Source organism: Dipodomys ordii, unplaced genomic scaffold (genome assembly GCF_000151885.1).
Source record: "Dipodomys ordii isolate 6190 unplaced genomic scaffold, Dord_2.0 Scaffold101, whole genome shotgun sequence".
In the NCBI taxonomy this organism is placed as follows: Eukaryota; Metazoa; Chordata; class Mammalia; order Rodentia; family Heteromyidae; genus Dipodomys; species Dipodomys ordii.
Window position 1 is genome coordinate 3,098,320 of NW_012267317.1, and position 21,920 is coordinate 3,120,239.

Consider the following 21,920-nt stretch of genomic DNA (forward strand, 5'->3'; position numbering starts at 1 on the left):
CCCTCAGCTCTTCAGCTCAAGGCTAGCGCTCTACCACTTGAGCCACAGCGCCACTTCCGGCTTTTTTCTTTTTGCTTATGTGGCGCTGAGGAATCAAACCCAGGGCCTCATGATGCAAAGCAAGCGCTCTACTACTAAGCCACCTTCCCAGCCCCAAGAAATGCATTCTTTATCTGATTTATATACCCGTAACCCTCTGTACATCACCTTTATAATAAGAATAAATAATTTTTTTAAAAAAGAAATTAAACCTAAATCTGCTCAAATGATTAGGGCTGGAAATGTGGCTTTGTGGTAGAGTACTTGCCTAGCATGGATGAAACCCGGGGTTCAGATTCCTCAGTACCACATACACACACACAAAAAAAACAAAAAACAGAAGTGGTGCTACGACTCAAGTGGTAGAATGCTGGCCTCGAGTAAAAGAAGCTGAGGGACATTGTCCAGGCCCTGAGTTCAAGCCCCAGCACTAGCAAAAGTAAAAAATGAATAAATAATAAAAATAAATAAATGGATAGAGTTTGCGTTAAATCCCAGATATGCTTGTACCAGCACCATAATTAGCTGCTTCCTGTGTATCTTTCACCTGTTTCATTTTTCCATTAGATACATAAGTTTAATACTCTACAACTTTTAATACTTTAGTGAATGCTTTGGTTTGAAGCTAATGCAAGCAGGAAACTTGGTTGAGACCCTTAATCTCCAAATAACCACCAAAAGAGTTGGGAGAAGAGCTATGGCTCAAGTGGTAGTACACTTGCCTTGGGCAGAAAAGCTTGAGACCCATGAGTTCAAGCCCCAGGATCTGCACCCCCTACACAAAAACATTAAGGCTTATCAGTCCAATTTCTTATTACCTAAAGAAAATATTTTTATCTCTATATTATCTAACTGCCTTGTGTATAATTCCATCAAAATGGTCAGCCACTATAGTTTGAGACCTACCTCACACAAACAATGAGTATTTTGTACCTTTGTTGTTTCAGATTCGTAAACAACAGAAAGAACACGCTGAGTTGATTGAAGATTATCGCATCAAGCAGCAGCAGCAGCAGCAGCAGTGTGCACTGGCCCCACCCATCCTCATGCCTGGGGCCCCGCCCCCCCTCGTCTCTGGTGCCACTCCGCCCACCGCCAGCCAGCCCAGCTTTCCCATGGTGCCACAGCAGCTTCAGCGCCAGCAACACACACCGGTCATCTCTGGCCACACCAGTCCTGCTAGAATGCCTGGTTTACCTGGTTGGCAGCCTGCCAGCACTCCTGCTCACCTCCCTCTCAATCCTCCTAGGATTCCACCCCCTATCACACAATTACCAATAAAAACTTGTACCCCAGCCCCAGGTACAGTGTCAAACACAAATCCCCAGGGCGGACCACCGCCACGAGTAGAGTTTGATGACAACAACCCCTTCAGCGAAAGTTTCCAGGAACGGGAGAGGAAGGAACGCTTACGAGAACAGCAAGAAAGACAGAGAATCCAGCTAATGCAAGAAGTAGACCGGCAGAGAGCTCTGCAGCAGAGGATGGAAATGGAGCAGCACGGCCTGATAGGCTCTGAGCTAGGAAACAGGTCCTCTGTGTCCCAGATGCCATTCTACCCTTCTGACCGACCTTGTGATTTTATGCAACCCCCAAGACCCCTTCAGCAGTCTCCGCAACACCAGCAGCAGATGGGACCAGCTCTACAGCAGAGTGTCCAGCAGGGCTCTGTTAGTTCACCCCCCACCCAAACTTTCATGCAGACCAGTGAGCGGAGGCAGGTAGGACCTCCATCATTTGTGCCTGACTCACCATCCATTCCTGGTGGAAGCCCAAACTTCCATTCTGCTAAACAGCAGGGGCATGGAAGTGTTCCTGGGACCAGCTTCCAGCAGTCGCCTTTGAGGTCTCCATTTACACCTGCTTTGCCAGGAACACCTCCAGTAGCCAATAGCAGCCTCCCATGTGGCCAGGACCCTGCTACAGCCCATGGACAGTGTTACCCAGGATCAACCCCGTCTCTCATTCAGCTGTACTCTGATATAATCCCAGAAGAAAAAGGGAAAAAGAAAAGAGCAAGAAAAAAGAAAAAAGATGATGATGCAGAATCCACCAAAGCCCCGTCCACTCCCCACTCAGATATAACTGCTCCGCCGACCCCAGGCATCTCAGAGCGTACCTCCACTCCCTCCATGAGCACACCCAGTGAGCTCCCTCCACAGGGAGAACAAGAGGCACCCGAGCCGGTCGGCCCATCGACTCCTGGTACAGCAACAGGCCAGCCATGTTCCCAATTAGAAAACAAACTTCCTGGGAGTGACTTCTCCCAGGGAGCTCCAGGCCACCACACAAATGAAAATTCAGAGGTGGATAAACTCTCCACAGAAACTCCTGCCACAAGTGAAGAAATAAAACTAGAGAAATCTGAGACAGAGCCATGCCTGAGTCAAGAGGAGACCAAACTGGAGGAACAAGGTGACAGTAAGGTGGAGGAGGACATTGCCGCTGATCCTGGCTCCTCGGTCCACAGTCCTTCCCATTCTGCTGCAGCCCCTGCAGCCAAAGGAGACTCGGGGAATGAACTGCTGAAGCATTTGTTGAAAAACAAAAAGTCCGCTTCCCTTTTAAGTCAAAGACCTGAAGGCACTTTCTGCCCAGAAGACAGCTGCCCAAAGGAGAATAAGCTGGCTGAGAAGCAGAGCCCAGTAGAAGGACTGGTAAGTGTGAATCATGAAAAGTATATTTTCAGCAAAATGAGTAGCAACAACTTAGTAATTTCAGCACTATTTTGCAGTGTTTATTAGTCTCAAGAACCTTCTTTCTGATGGGATTGGGAATTGTATTTGGCACCTCACATTTGCTAGGCAGATGCCCTGTTACATGAGCCATCCCTTCAGCTGCTGACTTTTGAGGTGGGGATCTTACTTTTTAGCCTTGTGTCCTGGACCAGAACCCCCCCCCCACCCCCATACACTTCTGTAGCAGGGTGACAGGTGCATGCCATGAGCTGTTGAGATGGGCTCACTCAAACTTTATAGGGTAATTATAATAAATAGTAATACTCATTATGGTAATTACTAACATTAGCTTGCTTAAAATATAGAAGATAGGTCTGGTGACTTACACATGTAATCTCAGCTCCTCAGGCTGTTGAAATTGGAAGGATCATGGTTCAAGACCAGCCTGGGCTAAAAACTTAGGGAAATCCCATCTCAACTAAACAAGCCGAGAGTTGATAGTTCAAGCCTGTCATCCCAACTAGGTAGGAAGCATCATGACCTAAGGTTAGCATGAACAAAATTCAAAACTCTTACCTAGAAAATAACCTAAAAAGAAAAAGGGCTGAAGGTATGGCTCAAGTGGCAGAGTACTCGCATGGGACACTTGCCTTCGCAAGTGCTCAGTACCTCCAAAAGATGCGTGCGCCCACACAACCCACACACCACACACAGGAGAGCTGCTTCACTCCTATTAATGACTTGAGGACTCTCAGGGATCACTCACACTGGGAACAAATTGTATCATAGTAATCCTCAGTATTAAACAAATTTAATCATGCGTGTCAATTTCATCTTTGTGTTTTTCTTTGTGCCAATATTCTAACTATTTTATCAGTACTGAATTTGTTTCTGCTTTTTCATTTGTATGAAAAGCCTAGTTGTAAATATAGTTGTAGAAGAGTGCCCCATTTTAATGAACTTTGTTAAGATGCTTTGGAAACTGGAGTTTCTGCTTCCTAAGAATTAGTCTACTTGAAAGTTTTGGCCTCCTTGTCTAAAGGTGCTGGCTCTGTAGCCATTGTCAGTGCGCTCATAAGAGTTTCCTTATGGTGCTTCTCAGATTAGATTTGTCACTTTCATATTTTTATTGCAGTTATTCAAATTTGAATTTTAAGATAATTATTGAGCCAGGTGTCAGTGGTTCATGCCTATAATCCTAGCTACCCAGGAGATGGAGATCTGAGGACAAAGGAACAAAACCAGCCTGGGCAGGAAAGTCTATGTGAGACTCTTAACTCTAATGAACCAAAAAAGCCAAAAGTAGAGGTGTGGCTCAAATGGTAGAGCACCAGTCTTGAGTAAAAAAGCAAAATGAGAATGTAGACACCCTGAGTTCAAGCCCTAGTACTGGCATTAAGGAAAAAAAATGGATGCAGCTCATCCTTTCTGCGTGTGTTGGCATACTCTTTTTTCTTGTCTTTGATCATTCAATAAAGACTGAGCATTGACCCAGGAGATTCATGTAATTTTTATAAATTTTTCTAGTTAAGCTTTTCCAGCCACATTTGTCACCAGCTAATATGCCTACCTGGCCCAATTTCTGGAATTTTATGCCTCTTAAGAATACTGAACAACCTGCTGACCCCTAAATTTCTTTGTTTCTTTTCTTCCACATATGGTCACATTCTGCTGTTTCTGCCTACTCTGTTCTCCTTCTTTTCTTCTCTCTGGCCAATGTCTTTTTATCTGGAATCATCTCCAGGTACCTTCCTCAATTTGGCTGGTCTCAAAGGTGTGATGGCATGTGCTCAGGAGCACTTGCTGGGGTACTGTCTGACTCTCCTGGCCCCAGAGGGCCATGTATAGATTACTGGATCTTCTCATCAATACGAGTACTGGGCAAGGTTTAAGGGAACTAAGGACTAGGGGCTCAAGTGGAAGAGTTCCTGCCTAGCAAGTGCAGGGCCCTGAGTTCAAGTCCTAATACCAATCCACTCCAACAACAAGAACAAAGAAAGATGTTTAATGGCATGGGAACTGCCCCATGTCCAGTTTAAAAAGCAGGCATCAAAATGAAAGAGTTCAGGTATGATCCCTTGCAAGAGTTAAAAATAGGCGCAGATGAACCTTCTGCTAAAAGCAGTTAAATCTGCTTTTGGTGGTAACCGTGAAGATGAGAGGTAACGTCTGTAAAGCAGATCGAGTGTGTGCTCATACTTACGAGCACCTCTCACCACCTCCCCTCGGCAGTTAGGTGAAGCTTAGGCAGTGTCCCTCCCTGAGGAGCCACCGCATCCCTATCACCCAGGAGAGTTTTAAGACTCAGTCTCCTTTCCCGCTGCAGGCCTACCCACTCAGAATGTGAGATTGTCTAAGATTCCAAGGTGACTCATCTCTATGAAGGGGTGCTCTGCTGGAGGCCTGTGTGAAGTCCCCTGGTGGACTTGTTAAAATGCACACGCCTAGGGTCACTACTCTGGGTCTGGATGACACCAGAGTATCTGAAGTTCTAACCAGTCCCACAGGCTGCTGTAGCTGCTCTCAGGTCTGTCCTTGAAGAGACAGAGAGGGAGAGAGGGAAGGAGGGAGAGAGAGCGAGAGAGAGAGAGACATCGTCTACCTCCTGAACTAGAATGTTTACAGTTAAATGTTTGAGAAAAAAAAAGTCCAAGATAATATCTTGCATGAAAATCCAATTTGTCTCTGAAATTTAAAAGTTTTGTTGGAGCACAGACAAGTTCATTCATCTATTTTTCCTGGCTGCTTCTGAGTTATGGGTTTGTGACCCACAGGCTAAAATCTTTACCAAACTCTTGTCTTTTGTATACAATATAACTACTTGGAATGAAACTGGAAACTACAGCTGGGCGCTGGTGGCTTGTGCCTGTAATCCTAGCTATTCAGGAGGCTGAGATCTGAGGATCTCAGTTCAAAGCCAGCCTAAGTCAGCAGAAAACCAGAAGTGGTGCTGTGTCTCAAGGGGTAGAGCGCTCGCCTTGAGCTGAAGAGCTGAGGGACAGTGCCCAAGCCCAGAGTTCAAGTCCCATGACTGACAAAAAAAAAACCTACAGTTTTGAAAAACTCTCCAAGATTCAGTGTGAAATGAATAGCAGTAAATTCAGCAACTGTGATTCTCTATGTGGCCAAGTAATTAAATTACCTAAGAAATACCCTTAAATTTTTAGGTGTTAGCCCCTACATTAGAGCTAAGGTTCGTTACTGTGTCTGCGTTCTCTCCCTATGACTTTAAGTCTATAGCCACCATTTTTCAGTGACATGCATAGGAGCCGGTGAGGAGGAGTGGTGTGGCGGCTCACTGCTCTCTGGGGTCAGCTGTTCTCTCACCGTTATGCCAGGTCTGTGAAGCACTGCTGGAGTCTGTCAATTGTCTTGCAGACCTCTTACTTCACCAGTTTTTAGGGAGAACCCAAAATAACTCACTTTTACCATTGTTGAGAAGCTGCCCAGACACAGGACACACCTCCACTGTGCCCAGGAGTTGTGACTCAGGGGCCTCCCTTGTCCTGGGCATGCACGTTGCGAGGGTTCACGCTTAGTCAGCATAACTAAGGACCTTCTTCTATTCTTCCCACAAACTCTGCAGCTGAGAGGTTTCCTGATAAGAAAATAAGGCCCTAGAAAGAGGGAGGCATCTTCAGAAACAAGAGCCTCTGATTCCACTGTGCTTTCCTCCTCAACTTGCAATGCTGTAATAGCGATGAGTCGCAGGATGGAGGTGGTCTAGCATGAACTAAAGTCAAACGTGTGGATAGCTCACTTACTTTTTAACCTTTCCAATTACATTAGCAAACTTTGGGGGCTCAAATGCAAAGTGGTTTTGGATGTGGCAACAGCCAGTTGCCAAAATCAGATGGAGGAAATGAAACCAAGAAACAGCGAAGCAAACGGACTCAGAGGACTGGGGAGAGAGCAGCACCTCGCTCAAAGAAAAGGAAAAAGGACGAAGAGGAGAAACACGTGATGTTCTCCAACTCTGACTCCTTCACCCAACTGAAACAGGTGAGCTGTTCAGAGCAGCCCTTTTTAACACTTTCAGGAAGCGAGAGACCAAGTGCCTTTTCACCCCTATGAAGCTGAAGCTTTATTGCAGTAATTTCCTAATTAGAGAGAGCAGGGAAAAAGGACATCTGGACAAGAAACCTAATAAACTTCCTAATTCCAAGCAAAACCACACCTTATCTGTTGGTATCTGAAATTTCCATGGCTATAGAAGGATTGGTAGACCATGGTCAAGACACCCTCATGTTCAAGAAGAGCAGCCTCAGCACTGAGAAAAACTGTCCCCATTTCTTGTGGTTCTGGATCCAAAGAAATGGAACATGGACTCTCCTAATTTAAACTCTGTTCTTTATGTATGTCTTTGTGGTGATTACGGACGGGGTCGGGGGTACAAGCTCCTCACCACCACTGGTGGTACCTAGCCTCAGATAGTGGTCTCCTTCTTGCCAGGCAAAGACAAGGAACATGATTCTCTTGCAAGACACCTGGTGGCATCCCTTTAGGACAGGTGGGACCAAAGCTTCCTCTGAAGCTGGTATCTCAGGTTCTATAGTTCCTCTCACTCCAGTGTTTTGATACTGGAAGTTTTCAAAGTCATTTTCCTCAAGCCTTGCTTGACTTCAGGTCTTAGGAAGTTGAGAAACACTCAGTTTTGTTTGTTTATCGTGTACATTACTCTTAAATGTGTTTTTTAATAGCAGCTCTCTCTGCTCCCTCTAATGGAACCGATCATTGGAGTGAACTTTGCGCACTTTCTTCCTTATGGCAGTGGCCAATTTAATAGTGGGAATCGACTTCTAGGAACTTTTGGCAGTGCCACCCTTGAAGGGGTTTCGGACTACTGTTCTCAGTTGACACACAAGGTACGTCTCTTTGCCAGGTGCTCCTTTGCTGCGTGTTTGGAGGCCATGTCCCAGTGGGTAGTGTGTGTCTTGGTTTTGCATCTAGTTTTGCACCTAAGCTTCTGAGTTTCAATGGAACTTAAGTTGCAGCTGAAAGGCTGAAGTTTGACCTGGTGAAGTTTTTCCAACATGTTCTATAGAGAGCATACAAACTGTGAGGTACTCCACTGTATCATTCCCTGGTAGAGAAAGTACCTGTTCCCTTATAACCTTTATTCTTAAAGTGAATCAGATTCATAGTACAATGCAGGAATAAAAGGCATAGTTAAGCTTTTATCTTGAAAAGTGAAATAAAAAAGTTTTAGATGCATTTTTATCTAATATTTTAGGTTCTGATTTGAAATTATGTATTAGTTCCCAGGCTACTAAAATAATATGAAACCAAATTAGGTTTATCTTTTGGTGTCACCTTTCTAACAGAGTTGTTAGCATCATAAGACAGCTTCAGTTCATATCTGACTTACATGCAGAGATCAACTTGCGTTTCTCCGATGGCTTCTCTTCTAGCACTAACACTGAACCAGTCCTCTCAGTAACTGCCTTTCTTTGCCTCGGCTGTTCTTCAGTTAGAACTCCTCTCGGTGCCAGCTCTTCTTCCACTCACTTTATTATCTTCACAAAGTCCTGTAATTTCACCTTGCCCTTGACTTGAATGGTCTTATTGGTAGACTCCAACGTTCGTTGAGAGACTAAAGCATAAATGAGAAATTGGTGACAAATACAAGGCTGGAAAAAGTATTTGAAAAGGAACTCCATTCTCACTGTATTCCTTTTTTTTGTGGGGGAGGGTGAGCGGTTGGTACTAGGCTTTGAACTCAGGGCCTCATGTTTGCTAGGCTAGCCACACCTCCTACCCTCTTTTTCCCTGGTGATTCCCTGGGTCTCGCTTCCCACTAGGGCCCACTCCAGAACTGCAGTCCACCCACTTCAGGCTTCTAGTCCTTGTTGGGATCTCAGGGGCATGCCAGTGCATCCAGCTTCCTTCCATAGAGATGGAGTCTCATGGACTTTTCCATCCAGGCTGGCCTGGAACCACAGTCTTCCCATGTAGTTTGGGATGACAGACATGAGCTGCCACCACCCACTTATTGGTTTGATTTGGTTTGGTTTTGTTTCTTCTGGAGATTCTGGATAATCCAAATTCTAATATCTGAGATGTGAACTGCAGTGATAAACTTAAGATAAACTTAAGATTCCATATTCTGCAAGGGTTTTTTTCCCATAGAACTATCGTAAGGAAAATTGAGTAAAGGGATTTAAAAGAAATTTATTGATTCAATTTTAATGTTGCTTTTCACTAGTTGTAACCATGAACTTGAACAGTTACATAAAATAAAAAAAAGAATAATGGAAAGGAGTGGTTAGTAATATGCCCAGTTCTACTGAAGACCTCCTGGCCTTCTACCTGTGTTTAAAAATAGAAATAACTAAAAGCTATTTGGAGAAAGAAAATATTTGCCTTAATTCTTTCTGGTTGTTTCCCCTTAATCCTGCCTTGCTTCTGTTTGCTAAAAATTCACAGAACTAGGTCTTAGCAAGATCCTTGCATATTTGCTCAGTAGCATATAATTTAAAATTTTTTGGTCTCCTGCAGCAGAATAACTTAAGTAATCCTCCAACACCCCCTGCCTCTCTTCCTCCTACACCACCTCCTATGGCTTGTCAGAAGATGGCAAATGGTTTTGCGACAACTGAAGAACTTGCAGGAAAAGCTGGAGTTCTGGTGAGCCATGAAGGTATGATTGTAGCCGCTGCACTTTACACCTTTGAGAGATGTGTTTGGTGAAATGTCAGTAGAGCTGTAAACTTGTACCTGCACGTTAGCTTTGACCAGACGTGCTTACAATTCTGTATGTTTGCTTTCACAGTTACCAAAACCCTGGGGCCAAAGCCTTTTCAGCTGCCATTCAGGCCACAGGATGACTTGCTGGCCCGAGCTATTGCTCAAGGCCCAAAGACAGTCGATGTTCCAGCCTCCCTCCCAACACCACCTCATAACAACCAGGAAGAATTAAGGTAGAAGTTATTTTTTCTCCAAAGACTTTTTTGTTATTTCCATCTTAAAATTATTATATAGGATGGGTAGGGCAAAATTGGGTGATATTCTAGGAAATATAGATTGTAATACATTGTTACTATTAAATACAATCAGTTTGTGCATTATTAATTACCTAACTATTGGGGCATTGGAAAATCTCTCCTTGCAAAGTATTTTATAACCGTTCTTCCTAAGCTCTTAGTCTAAAATGAATGATTAGCAGTCTGACACCAAGGAAGTCTCACTATGGAGGATACATGGTTTGTTCTGTGAAGTGCTTTTAACGAGTTTATTCATGTTATTTGGCTCAACATTCTGGTTTTAGAGAACTGAGTTCCCCTAAATAACATCTGACTGCTTAGATCCAGGAAATCCATACATACTCCAAATCCTTATTGCTTCTTTTGAAAATTTGTATTTTTACATTATTTAGCAGTGCTAGAGATATGAACTCAGGGCCTCAATCTTGCTAGGCAGGCACTATGCCTCTTGAGCCACCAAATAACCAACCCTTTTAAAAAAGGACTGAAGAGTAGAAAACATAATCACTCTCTATTTGATGAGACATCCATTCAATTTTTTTTTTTTTTTTGTCAGTCATGGGACTTGAACTCTGGGCCTGGGCACTGTCCCTGAGCTCTTCAGCTAGCACGCTACCACTTGAGCCACAGCGCCACTTCTGGTTTTCTGGTGGTTTATTGGAGATAGTCTCACCAACTTTCCTGCCCGGGCGGGCTTTGAACCATGATCCTCAGATCACAGGCGCCACCCCCCTCTCCACCCCCCACCCTCCACCCCCCAGTTGCTAGAATTACAGGCGTGAGCCACTGGCGCCTGGCTACGGGGGGGGTCTTTTTTTGGGGGGGGTCCGGTCGTGGGGCCTGAGCTCTGGGCCTGGGCGCTGTCCCTCAGCTCTTCAGCTCAAGGCTAGTGCTCTACCACTTGAGCCACAGCGCCACTTCCGGCTTTGTTCTTATATGGTGCTGAGGAATCAAACCCTGGGCCTCAAGCATGCAAGGCAAGTGCTCTACCACTGAACCACCTTCCCAGCCCTACAGGGGTCTTTTTTATCCCTGGGTTCATGACTGTCAGAAAGCCGTCCTTCCTCCGGTCTTCTTCCACATAAGTGGGAGGGATAAGAGGCAGCAGATCCCCGGGGAATGGTCTGCATCTCATAGCCTGACATCTCCCCATTTCCCTGGTATACCTGAGCCTCAGACTAGACAACAGAGCACATTCTCTTCCTTTTTTCCTCTTCTTTTATCAGTTAAGGAAAACAAGTGTCTCCAAAGCCACAGTGGCCATCCTTTCTCCCCTTTACTGCCACCATAAGCAGCAGTGACAGCCAGTGCCATGCAGGTGTGATTTGGGTATATCCTTGAGGCTCTTCTCAGTCTCAGCCACCTGTGGTTCTGCAAAGTAGTGCTCATCCTCCTTTCTGTGTTGTTACATTCTCAATATCTCCCTCTCTGGCAGGTCTTTAAGCTTTGATGCTAGAACTTCAGTCAGGAAAAAATGGTCAGACCATCATTTTATAGCTAAACCTATTTACTAAACTTTTTCTCTGGGCTGTTCCTCATTTGACCCTACACTGATTGACTTGCTCTTTCAGTTCTGTCATTGCTGAGTGTGCTTGTGGTCATGCTCAGGTGACTGGTGCAGAAGCCCTGCTTGCACACTGAGCTTGCACACTGAGGTATGGATGTGCTCCTTTTTCAGGATACAGGATCACTGTGGTGATCGTGACACTCCAGACAGCTTTGTGCCCTCATCCTCTCCGGAGAGTGTGGTTGGGGTGGAAGTGAGCAGGTATCCAGATCTGTCTCAGGTCAAAGAGGAGCCTCCAGAGCCAGTGCCATCCCCCATCATCCCCATCCTCCCTAGCATCACTGGGAAAAGTAAGAACGCTTAGTTACATTGTCTCAGAGCACATGATTTTTCTAATGAAAATATTCTGATCCTAAAAAGTCACTAATAACTTTTCATTTCTGTTCTGTTCTTAGGTTCAGAATCCAGAAGGAATGACATCAAAACTGAGCCAGGCACTTTATTTTTTACATCACCTTTTGGTTCATCCCCAAATGGTCCCAGATCAGGTCTTATATCTGTAGCAATTACCCTGCATCCCACAGCTGCTGAGGTAAGAAACGAAAGGGCTTCTTAATACTGCAGAGGCGCTCCATTGTCAGAGGTCTGTTAGTGGCTTGAAGTGGAAGACAGATTGCCTAGTTCCTGAGGATAACAGATTCAGTAAAGGATCAGACAATGTCACAGTAAACATGTAGACTACTGTCATTAGGCACGTGATTAAGCTCAGCTGAAGTGAAGAAGTTGAGTTCTTGTTGGAGAGGGAAACATTCTACCAAGAGCCATGTAGATATTTATAATGCAATTTGTCGGCCATACTAGATTATCTAGAGGCAGACGGGTGTAGGCAGTCGATGAGAAGCCTGCGTGCATGTCTGTCCTGTGATGTACAGTGATTTTCCCAGCCTGGCTGTGACTGGCCAGCCGTAGGAGAGAAGCTCACCATACCTGCTAATGCGGTAGGACATTTCCCATGGAGAAAGAAGATTATCAGCAGTGAAAGTTTTAGAGAAGCAATGTTCTTGAGGTAGCATCTGCATACAACAGTAGTGATTTGTTCCGGACTTAAACACTTTTTAAACTCTGGATCTTGTAAGATGTTTTATTAGAGCCCAACCTCAGCACAGTAGCATGGCAATGTTTGGGGTGCTCGTGTGGACCACATAGACTGTTGTCAAGCAAGCCTTCTTACAGTGAGCACTGCTGAGTGCCTGGGCCTGCTCCCTTCTGTGGGCCTGCCTTTTACACCTTCCAGATACTAAGACTTTTTTATTTTCTTTTTGTTTTTTTTGGTTTTTGTCAGTCATGGGACTTGAACTCTGGGCCTGGGCACTGTCCCTGAGCTCTTCAGCTCAAGTTGAGCACTCTACCACTTAAGCCACAGTGCCACTTCTGGTTTTCTAGTGGTTCATCGGCAAGAAGAGTCTCACAGACTTTCCTGCCTATGCTGGCTTTAAACCATGATCCTCAGATTTCAGCCTCCTGAGTAAGCTAGGATTATAGGCGTGAGCTACCAGCACCCAGCCAGATCCTTGTCTGAGGATTTCTCTTCATGAAGGCTTTAATTGGATATGGTCCGTTCACACAAGTCTTTCTGAGAATCTTCAAGTAGAAATCGTTAGATTTTGATTACTCTGTACATGTCATATAGATAGTGTTCTCAAGCGTGTATTTCTAAGCACCTTCGTAGTGTATTATGTGTGTACTGTAAGCATGAATTTCTATTTTATGTCTGACTTTGCTTTCTGAGTGGGTAACACAGTGTTTGTGTTTTGTTTTAGAACATTAGCAGTGTTGTGGCTGCGTTTTCTGACCTTCTCCACGTCCGAATTCCTAACAGCTATGAGGTTAGTAATGCTCCAGATGTTCCCTCCATGGGTTTGGTCAATAGCCACAGAGTAAACCCAGGTTTGGAGTATCGACAGCAGTTACTTCTTCGTGGGCCTCCACCAGGATCTGCAAATCCTCCCAGATTAGCCAGCTCTTACCGGCTGAAGCCGCCTAATGTACCATTTCCTCCAACAAGCAATGGTGAGCTAGTGAGCTTTTTGTTAACCCCAAATCCATTCTCGATTCAGAAGTTGCACTTATTCTTGTTTAAATTTCTAATTTTTTTAACAAGTATTCGGCAGTGTTGGTGTGTGGCCTTTGGTGAATTACCCTTCTCCAGGCCTCTGTTCTCCGTGGTGTGATGTGACCTTCCATACGTTCGTATATGACATTCAGTTGTCATCCTGGAAGGGCTGCGTGTGGCCCTCTGTGCAGGCTCCTGCCACCCCTTCAGCGGCTCCTGCTCTGTCCCCAGCCTCCCATGCTAGTGTCTGTCTGCTCGCCCCATGCAGAGACCCAAGGCATGACCCAGCTTGTGCTGTGCTTTCCTGTTCCCTCTGCCCTCGCCACCGTTCTGTTTCCCCTGCACTTCTCGGCAGGGCGCCTCCTTCACACGGGGTGCTTGGGCTCCCGTCTCTCACCACCAGCATACCCTCCTCGGGCCCCTGTGAGATGGCTTCCTTTCTTGCTGGTATCTCACGTGAGTGCTTCTTCACCACCCTCCTGCTCACAGGTTTCCTTAGAGTCTTGGTTCTGTCCTTACAGAATCCATCAGCCCCTCAGCTCTCCTCTGCATTCTTTCAGCGTTGTCTGTGTTGGAGTTTTGAACTCAGCCCCAGCTGCTCTGTCACTCAAGTCTTTCAGCCCTTTCTGCCTTCACCTCCAGCTGAGTGACGCTCCAGAAGCAGACCTGGCGCCTCGTTTATACTTTACTTCAGATCTTTCCTTAGTTCTCTTTGGTGCCGCGTCACACTTGAGTCTCTTGTCTGCATTTCTCTTCTCCTGTGGCACGTGTTAGTGTCATCGTGACTCCTTAGGCAGTGGGACTCTCCCTGCTCTCTGTGCGCTCTGCGTGGATCTGCGTGAATCTGTCCTGGTGACTTGGGTTTGTCTGATTCTTTCATCCTAGCACTTCTTTCTCAGCTGTTTGAGAATAAGTGTTTTTTTATTTGTGCTCCAGCATCACATCATAGATGCCATGTAACCATTGCTTACTGGATAAGATTTTTATTAGTCTAAAGTACATTAATGAACCATGCTGTAATTGGTTGATACAGCATAATTTTACACCATGTACAACCTGTGTCTTTGGTCAGTTTTAATTACTAAAACGCGGGTCGCTTGTAGGTCTCTCTGGATATAAGGATTCTAGCCACGGCGTCACTGAAAGCGGAGTGCTCCGGCCTCAGTGGTGCTGTCACTGCAAGGTGGTTATTCTTGGAAGTGGGGTACGGAAGTCTTTCAAGGATCTAGCCTTTGCAAACAAGGTACTTTACTATTCTTAAGGTCCCTGCCCTTCACCCAGAGGAGGTGACCTCAGCAGCGGCTGCTCCTGGGGGAGGGAGGAGTCCCTTCATAGCACACACGGCCCCGGGTGGAGTGTGGGTGAGGGGCAATTTCCTGGTGTAGCACCAGCATGTATTCGACAGACTTGAGCTTAGGTCAGATGATTACAGCACACTGTCAAATTATTAGTGATGAATAAAATGGAATCTGGACAGTACACTTTGTGCAATCTTTTTTTCTCTGGCGGAATGACTAAGTGATAACTCAAAGTAGAAGGCCACTCCAGATTTTGCTGTCAGCTGTGTGGCTCTTGCTTGAGTGAAGTTCTGCTTGGGGTGATCTCCATGCATTTCTCTTTGTTTTTCAGGATTCCCGGGAGAGCATTAGGAGAATGGAGAAGGACATTGTCTTTTGTAGTAATAACTGCTTTATTCTTTATTCATCAACCACACAAGCGAAAAACCCAGAGAGTAAGGTAAAGTTGGGCCACTCTCACTAAGCAATATGTAATAAAGATTTCTATTCTGTAGGTACACAGTAGACATAGAAAGATTTCTCCCTCCTCATGGGTAAAGCTCCCAAGTAGAAAACCTAATCAGGTTTTCCTGAGGTTGGAAATAGCCTTGATCTATTAGACAAAAGTGGACAGCATAAATTAGATTTTTTTAAAGTTCATATAGAACACTAATACTGAAATCTTGTGTTCTACCAATTGCAAATATTAACCTTGGAAATTGTTTTGTTGATTTTTATTTTTGTGAGCAGGAAGGCTGAAAACCTCACAAAAATAAAATGTAACTATTCGTGCATTGTGAGAGAAAGCATTTTACTTGCCAGGCACCAGTGGCTCTCACCTGTAATCTAGCCACTCAAGAGGCTGATATCTGAGGATCATGGTTCAAAGCCAGTTGGGGTAGGAATGTCCATAAGACTCTTATCTCCAATAAACCACCAGAAAACCAGAAGTGGCTATGTGGCTCAAGTGGTAGAGCACTAGCCTTGAGGTGAAGAGCTGAGGGACAGCGCACAGGCCCAGAATTCAAGCCCCACAACCAACAACAACAACAAAAAAAGCATTTTACTCTTAGCAAGCTGCTTTATCTTGTACCAGTTAAGTGCATCTAACTATGTAGTTGATGGAATTGATACATTTTTAATTGTAGGTCTCGAAGCAGATGTTGTTCTTATAAGTAAGACAGCCAGTCATTCTTCCCTCCAGATAATTGCTTTAGTGTCTTTCACAAAAGAATAGTCCAGAGACTTATTTCTTTTTAAATTTATTATTGTAAAGATACTATACACAGGGTTACAGTTACATGAGTAAGGTAATGAGTACACTTCCTATTGAGCATTGTTGCCCCCTCCATTATTTTCCTCCTACTATCCCTTCCCTCCCTACCTTCCCCGAGGTTCTTTTTTTTTTTAATTGTGATTAAGTGATTACATAATTTCCCAAATTTCACAGTGTTGTGGAATAATGATGCTCATTTAAAGTCACAAGCTCAGCCGGGCGCTGGTGGCTCACGCCTGTAATCTGAGGATCGCGGTTCAAAGCCAGCCCAGGCAGGAAAGACTGTGAGACTCTAATCTCCAATAAACCACCAGAAAACCTGAAGTGGTGCTGTAGCTCAAGTGGTAGAGCGCTCGCCTTGAGCTGAAGAGCTGAGGGACAGCGCCCAGGCCCAGAGTTCAGGCCCCACGACTGACCAAAAAAATAAAAATAAAAAATAAAGTCACAAGCTCATTCTAACTTTCCTGGAGCAAATTGCAGAGACTTATTTTTTAACAACAGTCCCCAGTGTAACAAAATCTAAGCTATCAGACAGTTGAATTTAGAATTCTAATTAAAATGTGTTGGCTTAGGTGAGTAGGGGAGTGGTTTTCACCAGGTAGTTTTATGTGGGTTTTATGTGAAACGTCGATGTTTCACACTTGCACTGAGGCGCTGGCGTGTGTGCAGAGGGGAGGCTGTGGGTTATCAGGGGACCTGCTTCCCATCTCTCACATTCACACCAGCTGCGGACATGGAGCCAAGATCAGTGGCCAGAACGTTCAGGAAAGGGGAATGAGCTGTTAGCAGCTGACACTGCCGGAGTCTTAACACAAATAGCTAGATTTTCTGACAGCGTTGACGACTCTGGCTTCTTTCGTCAGAGAAGGAACGTTCACAGAAGGACAGCATTCTCAAGGTAGTGCTTTTGAAGAAGAAAGATAGGAGGGGATCCCCCTCCCCACTTGGATTCGCTTTGCCTGACCACCCTTAGAGGTTCAGGGCTGACTTGCGCCACGCCTGAGGCTTCCCTGACACAAATTGCTTCCGGGTGTGTGACGGACTGTCTTCCCCATGGTTTCCTTTTGCCTCCCAGGAGCCCATCCCTTCGCTGCCACAGTCGCCTCTGAGAGAGATGCCCTCCAAGGCATTCCACCAGTACAGCAACAACATCTCCACTTTGGACGTGCACTGTCTCCCCAAGTTCCAGGAGAAAGCATCCCCCCCTCCCTCGCCTCCCATTGCATTCCCTCCTGCCTTTGAGGCAGCCCAAGTGGAGGCGAAGCCTGATGAGCTCAAGGTAACGGTCAAGCTGAAGCCTCGGCTGAGGACTGTCCACGGTGGGCTTGAAGACTGTCGGCCACTAAATAAGAAGTGGAGAGGAATGAAGTGGAAGAAATGGAGCATTCATATTGTAATCCCTAAGGGGACATTCAAACCGCCGTGTGAGGATGAAATAGATGAGTTTCTAAGGAAACTGGGCACTTCTCTTAAACCTGACCCTGTGCCTAAAGACTACCGAAAGTGTTGCTTTTGTCACGAAGAAGGTGATGGGTTGACAGATGGACCAGCTAGGCTGCTCAACCTCGACCTGGACCTGTGGGTCCACTTGAATTGTGCTCTGTGGTCCACCGAGGTCTATGAGACTCAGGCTGGTGCCTTAATAAATGTAGAGCTAGCCCTGAGGAGAGGCCTGCAGATGAAATGTGTCTTCTGTCATAAGACGGGTGCCACCAGTGGATGTCACAGATTCCGGTGCACCAACATTTATCACTTTACTTGCGCCATTAAAGCACAATGCATGTTTTTTAAGGACAAAACTATGCTTTGCCCCATGCACAAACCAAAGGGAATCCATGAGCAAGAGCTAAGTTACTTTGCCGTCTTCAGAAGGGTCTATGTGCAACGGGATGAGGTACGGCAGATCGCCAGCATTGTGCAGCGAGGAGAACGGGACCATACCTTCCGCGTGGGAAGCCTTATCTTCCACACGATTGGCCAGCTGCTTCCACAGCAAATGCAGGCATTCCACTCTCCTAAAGCACTCTTTCCTGTGGGCTATGAAGCCAGTCGGTTGTACTGGAGCACTCGCTATGCCAACAGACGCTGCCGTTACCTGTGTTCCATTGAGGAGAAAGATGGACGCCCAGTGTTTGTCATCAGGATCGTGGAGCAAGGCCATGAAGACCTGGTCTTGAGTGACTCATCACCCAAAGGTAACTCTGCTGACTCGGCCCTGCACAGTCAGAGGCTCTATTGTTAAATTTAATGAACGAGTATTTCCTTGCTTGTTCACGTATTTCATAGATTTTTCTTTGGTTGGCAAGTACTGATTTTAGCTGCTTTGTTATCACATCTTGTTCTTTGCTATAAAGTTTTCTAAACATTTTCATGAGTAAATACGGGATGCGACACAAGAGTTGGTCAAATAAATGTGTGAACAGTTAGTAGTTTGTCATGACCTTGCAGCATGTGACAAGGTGGGAACAATACATGGAGCGTGCAGTGTTGCGGGCTGTGGTGTCGTGGAGCATGTGGTATGAGCGGGTGTGTCAGGGGAGAGTGGCTCTCAGGCATTTCACCAGGTCAGCTGTGCATTGTCATTTTTGTTGGCACAGGAACTACCAGGAGGAGTTGCTTTGTAAGCATTTGCTAGTTCTTCTAAACAAAGCGTGAAATGCGCTAAGCTTATTATCAGTTTCACATTTTAATTCAATTCAGAGAGGAAAGGAATATTCTGCAGATGGTACCATTTGGGCTTGTTGTTTTAAAATCAATAATATTTAATCAACATGAAAATGATTTAACTCTTATGTTGCTGCCATTTTCTAGACAAGTTTGTTAAGTTACTGCCCAGCTGGTTCAGTTTGGAAGGTATTGAGTATTTGAGTGGAGATTCTACTGTGTCCTGTTTCTCTGCCTGCTTAAAATCGAAGTCAAGCTGATGATGAAAAATAATTTCTTGTCCATGTGTAGGTGTTTGGGATAAGATTTTAGAGCCTGTGGCATGTGTGAGGAAGAAATCTGAAATGCTCCAGCTCTTCCCCGCGTATTTAAAAGGAGAAGACCTGTTCGGCCTGACTGTCTCGGCGGTGGCGCGCATAGCTGAATCAGTGAGTGTCTCGCTCAGGGCCGAGCCTGTGCTGCTTCCAGACTCACCGTGGCCACTGCCCCACATGCCCACACTTTTCAGAGCATGGCCTCATCCATGGACTACCCTGTGTGTTCTGAGGAAAACAGGCCCGAGGGATGATTTTGGAGACACAGGCCTCTGTCCACTGAGAGGGAACCCAGCCCTATCCACCTTGTCTGTTCCAGATGGGTGCGGAGCCCACCTTCCCCTCAGCCTCTGATGTTTCTGGGCACGGCCGAGTCCAAGGGAGCCTTCCTGGTGCTCTCCTGCCCTCTTCCCCAAGTGGGGCAGGCTGTTCCCCGAGGGGCAGCCATGAGCATGTCACTCCCTGACCCTCTGCCTGAGAGATAACAAGCCAAGCAACCTGTGCAACTGAACCATAGCTACACAGTACTTTGCAAAATCATGTGATTATACAGCAGTCTCTTCCAGAATAAAAGCGGTGTTGTTTGGAGGAAAGCCTCAGTGGCCCTGAGTCATGAGCCTTGCTGTTGCCCACGTGGCTGACAGCCTCTGTGACCCTAGAGAAATACAATTCCTAAAAAGTTTGTTCTTAAAAATCACTTTCCGAATAAACCTTCAGTTCCCACTATTCTAGACATTGAGCCAGCCCTCAGGCCACGGTCACATTGGAGCAAAGTGAGATAAAAGAAAGACATCTAAATGACTTTGAACTTTTCCTTTTTTCCTCTGAGCCCTGAGCTTGAACTCGGGGCTTTGACTTGCTACGCAAGTGCTCTACCACTCAAGCCCTGTCCCCAGCTCAGACTTGTAATCTTGCCTAGTTGAAAAATCCCAGATGGAAATTGGGCATTACTCTTAAGTGAAAGAACTGAGCGTGACTCGCCACGTGCCCGTGCCTGTGGCAGTCACCGCGTCCTAGCCCCACACGCCGGCTTTGCTTGGTGAGGCTGCTGTGGGGGGAATGGTTTTCCTTAAGGAGCATTTACCAGGCTCTCCCAGGTTCTGCTGTGAAACAGAACTTGAATATCCCCACTGACTCTAGGTTAACTTTGTTAAATAAAGGCTCATGTTGTTACTGGAGACAGTGTCCTCCGTTCTTTCCCTCTCAGCCACCCTTTGCCAACTCAGGATTGTCTGGGCTCTGGCTCCTGGGCAGGTGAGTTAAGCTCTTGTGCCTCTGCTTCCTTCCAGCTGCCCGGGGTTGAGGCGTGTGAGAACTACAGCTTCCGGTACGGCCGGAATCCTCTCATGGAGCTTCCCCTCGCCGTGAACCCCACAGGCTGTGCCCGCTCGGAACCTAAAATGAGTGCCCATGTCAAGAGGTTTGTGTTAAGGTATTTTGTTTTAACTTCACATAGTACAGCCCAGGGTTTCTAGGCATTGCTAGTGGTGTTTGTGCTTGACTTGTCCGCTGCTTACAAACCCTGCTGTCTCTGGCTGTGTGCGGCCGACATCCTCGGAGGATGCGCTGCGTGTCTCTGCTAGGCAACTTTCGTGTGTGCCTGTCGGTGAAGCGGCCTGGCTTCCATGCTGTCAGAGGTGTCTTCAGTTTTCCTTTTGTTTTCCTGTTGGTCCGCCGTCATCCGCAGGCCTCACACCCTCAACAGCACCAGCACCTCCAAGTCCTTCCAGAGCACAGTGACGGGCGAGCTGAACGCGCCCTACAGCAAGCAGTTCGTCCACTCCAAGTCATCTCAGTACCGAAGAATGAAGACCGAGTGGAAATCCAATGTGTATCTCGCCCGGTCTCGGATCCAGGTGACTATTTTGGCTTCCGGAAGAGGAGCAATAGGAGAAGGGGGTCTTGAGGTCTCAGTAGCCAGGGATTTCACGTGGTGGCAGAGGCAGACTCTTGTCTGCTTTGTTTGGAAATCTGTTTTCTTTTGAGTTTTTAATTACGGTGCTGGGGCCTCATATAAGTGCTTTCCCGTTGAGCCACATCCCCCGTCCCAGAATCTTATCTTCAAAGTCATGTTTAGCCTTGTCCATGGGAACACTAAGGGGCCTGGTACAGATGTCCCCCAGCCGAGAGCAAGCCAAAAAGCACTCACCAGCTGTGGAGCGCTCATTGCCGCTATGCCACACCCTTGGAAAACTACAAGTGAAAACGTTTGCACAAGGCACTCCTGTTTTGGAAGTTACCTCATCCTTTAGATGCTGTCTTTTCACGCATTTGATAAGTAATAGAGCATCTCCAGATAAAGCTCTTCATGGCTCAAGCATTTGCAATGACGCCAGTAGGCCGACACTGCAGCCCTGCACTTCCCTAGTTCCTGTCTCTTTCCGGACTTCCCAGAGTGGAATTGGGCAGTTCTCGTTTAGAAAAGGTGTCCAGTTCCTGGGTCTCCAGCCCACTTGTCCTCTGAGCTCCTGATGATCCTTGAGGAGTGTCACGGCTTCAGCTCCCCTCAGAGCCCACCCCAGACACCCTAAAGCTGGATGATTCACCCTCTCTCTGAAAGTTCTCTTCCATCCACTCTCAGCCTCCTCCAAGGCAGACCTGAAATCCCAGCTACATTGGAAGTAGAGATAGGAGGATCACAGTCCAAGGCCAAGTCAAGGCCAAAAGCACAAGACCCTATCTGCAAAATAGGTAAAGCGAAAAGGACTTAGGGATGTGGCTCAAACAGTAATGACCCTGAGATTAAACAATGATAATACAGATCCATATACGTATATACATACAGATCAATAGCCCATTATCTACATGCATGCTTGTTCCTTCAGTATAAGCTTTTTCCTATTCCCTGAATTTATTCTTGGATGTTTCAGGTCCTTTTATTTTCCATTTCCTCATTTGATGACCCTTAAGTCTGTTGTGTCATGACCATTAGTCTGAGAAAGTTCTTATTTTGATTCTCTGCAAGATCTTTTTTTTTTTTTTTGTCGGTCGTGGGGCTTGAACTCTGGGCCTGGGCGCTGTCCCTCAGCTCTTCAGCTCAAGGCAAGCGCTCTACCACTTGAGCTACAG

General features: G+C 46.0%; 1 protein-coding gene across 1 annotated transcript in view; it reads left to right on the forward strand.

Moving 5' to 3' along the window:
• Positions 1-21,920, forward strand: part of Kmt2c (lysine (K)-specific methyltransferase 2C) — a 157,382-nt gene that overhangs the window by 127,302 nt on the left and 8,160 nt on the right. The window contains exons 40-53 of the mRNA XM_013027213.1: positions 987-2,696; positions 6,507-6,719; positions 7,418-7,582; positions 9,216-9,357; positions 9,490-9,637; positions 11,379-11,557; positions 11,663-11,799; positions 13,028-13,277; positions 14,424-14,563; positions 14,950-15,057; positions 16,949-18,068; positions 18,829-18,965; positions 20,141-20,283; positions 20,539-20,707. Coding sequence (XP_012882667.1) covers positions 987-2,696; positions 6,507-6,719; positions 7,418-7,582; positions 9,216-9,357; positions 9,490-9,637; positions 11,379-11,557; positions 11,663-11,799; positions 13,028-13,277; positions 14,424-14,563; positions 14,950-15,057; positions 16,949-18,068; positions 18,829-18,965; positions 20,141-20,283; positions 20,539-20,707 — 4,761 coding nt within the window. The remainder of the gene's footprint in view (positions 1-986; positions 2,697-6,506; positions 6,720-7,417; positions 7,583-9,215; positions 9,358-9,489; positions 9,638-11,378; positions 11,558-11,662; positions 11,800-13,027; positions 13,278-14,423; positions 14,564-14,949; positions 15,058-16,948; positions 18,069-18,828; positions 18,966-20,140; positions 20,284-20,538; positions 20,708-21,920) is intronic.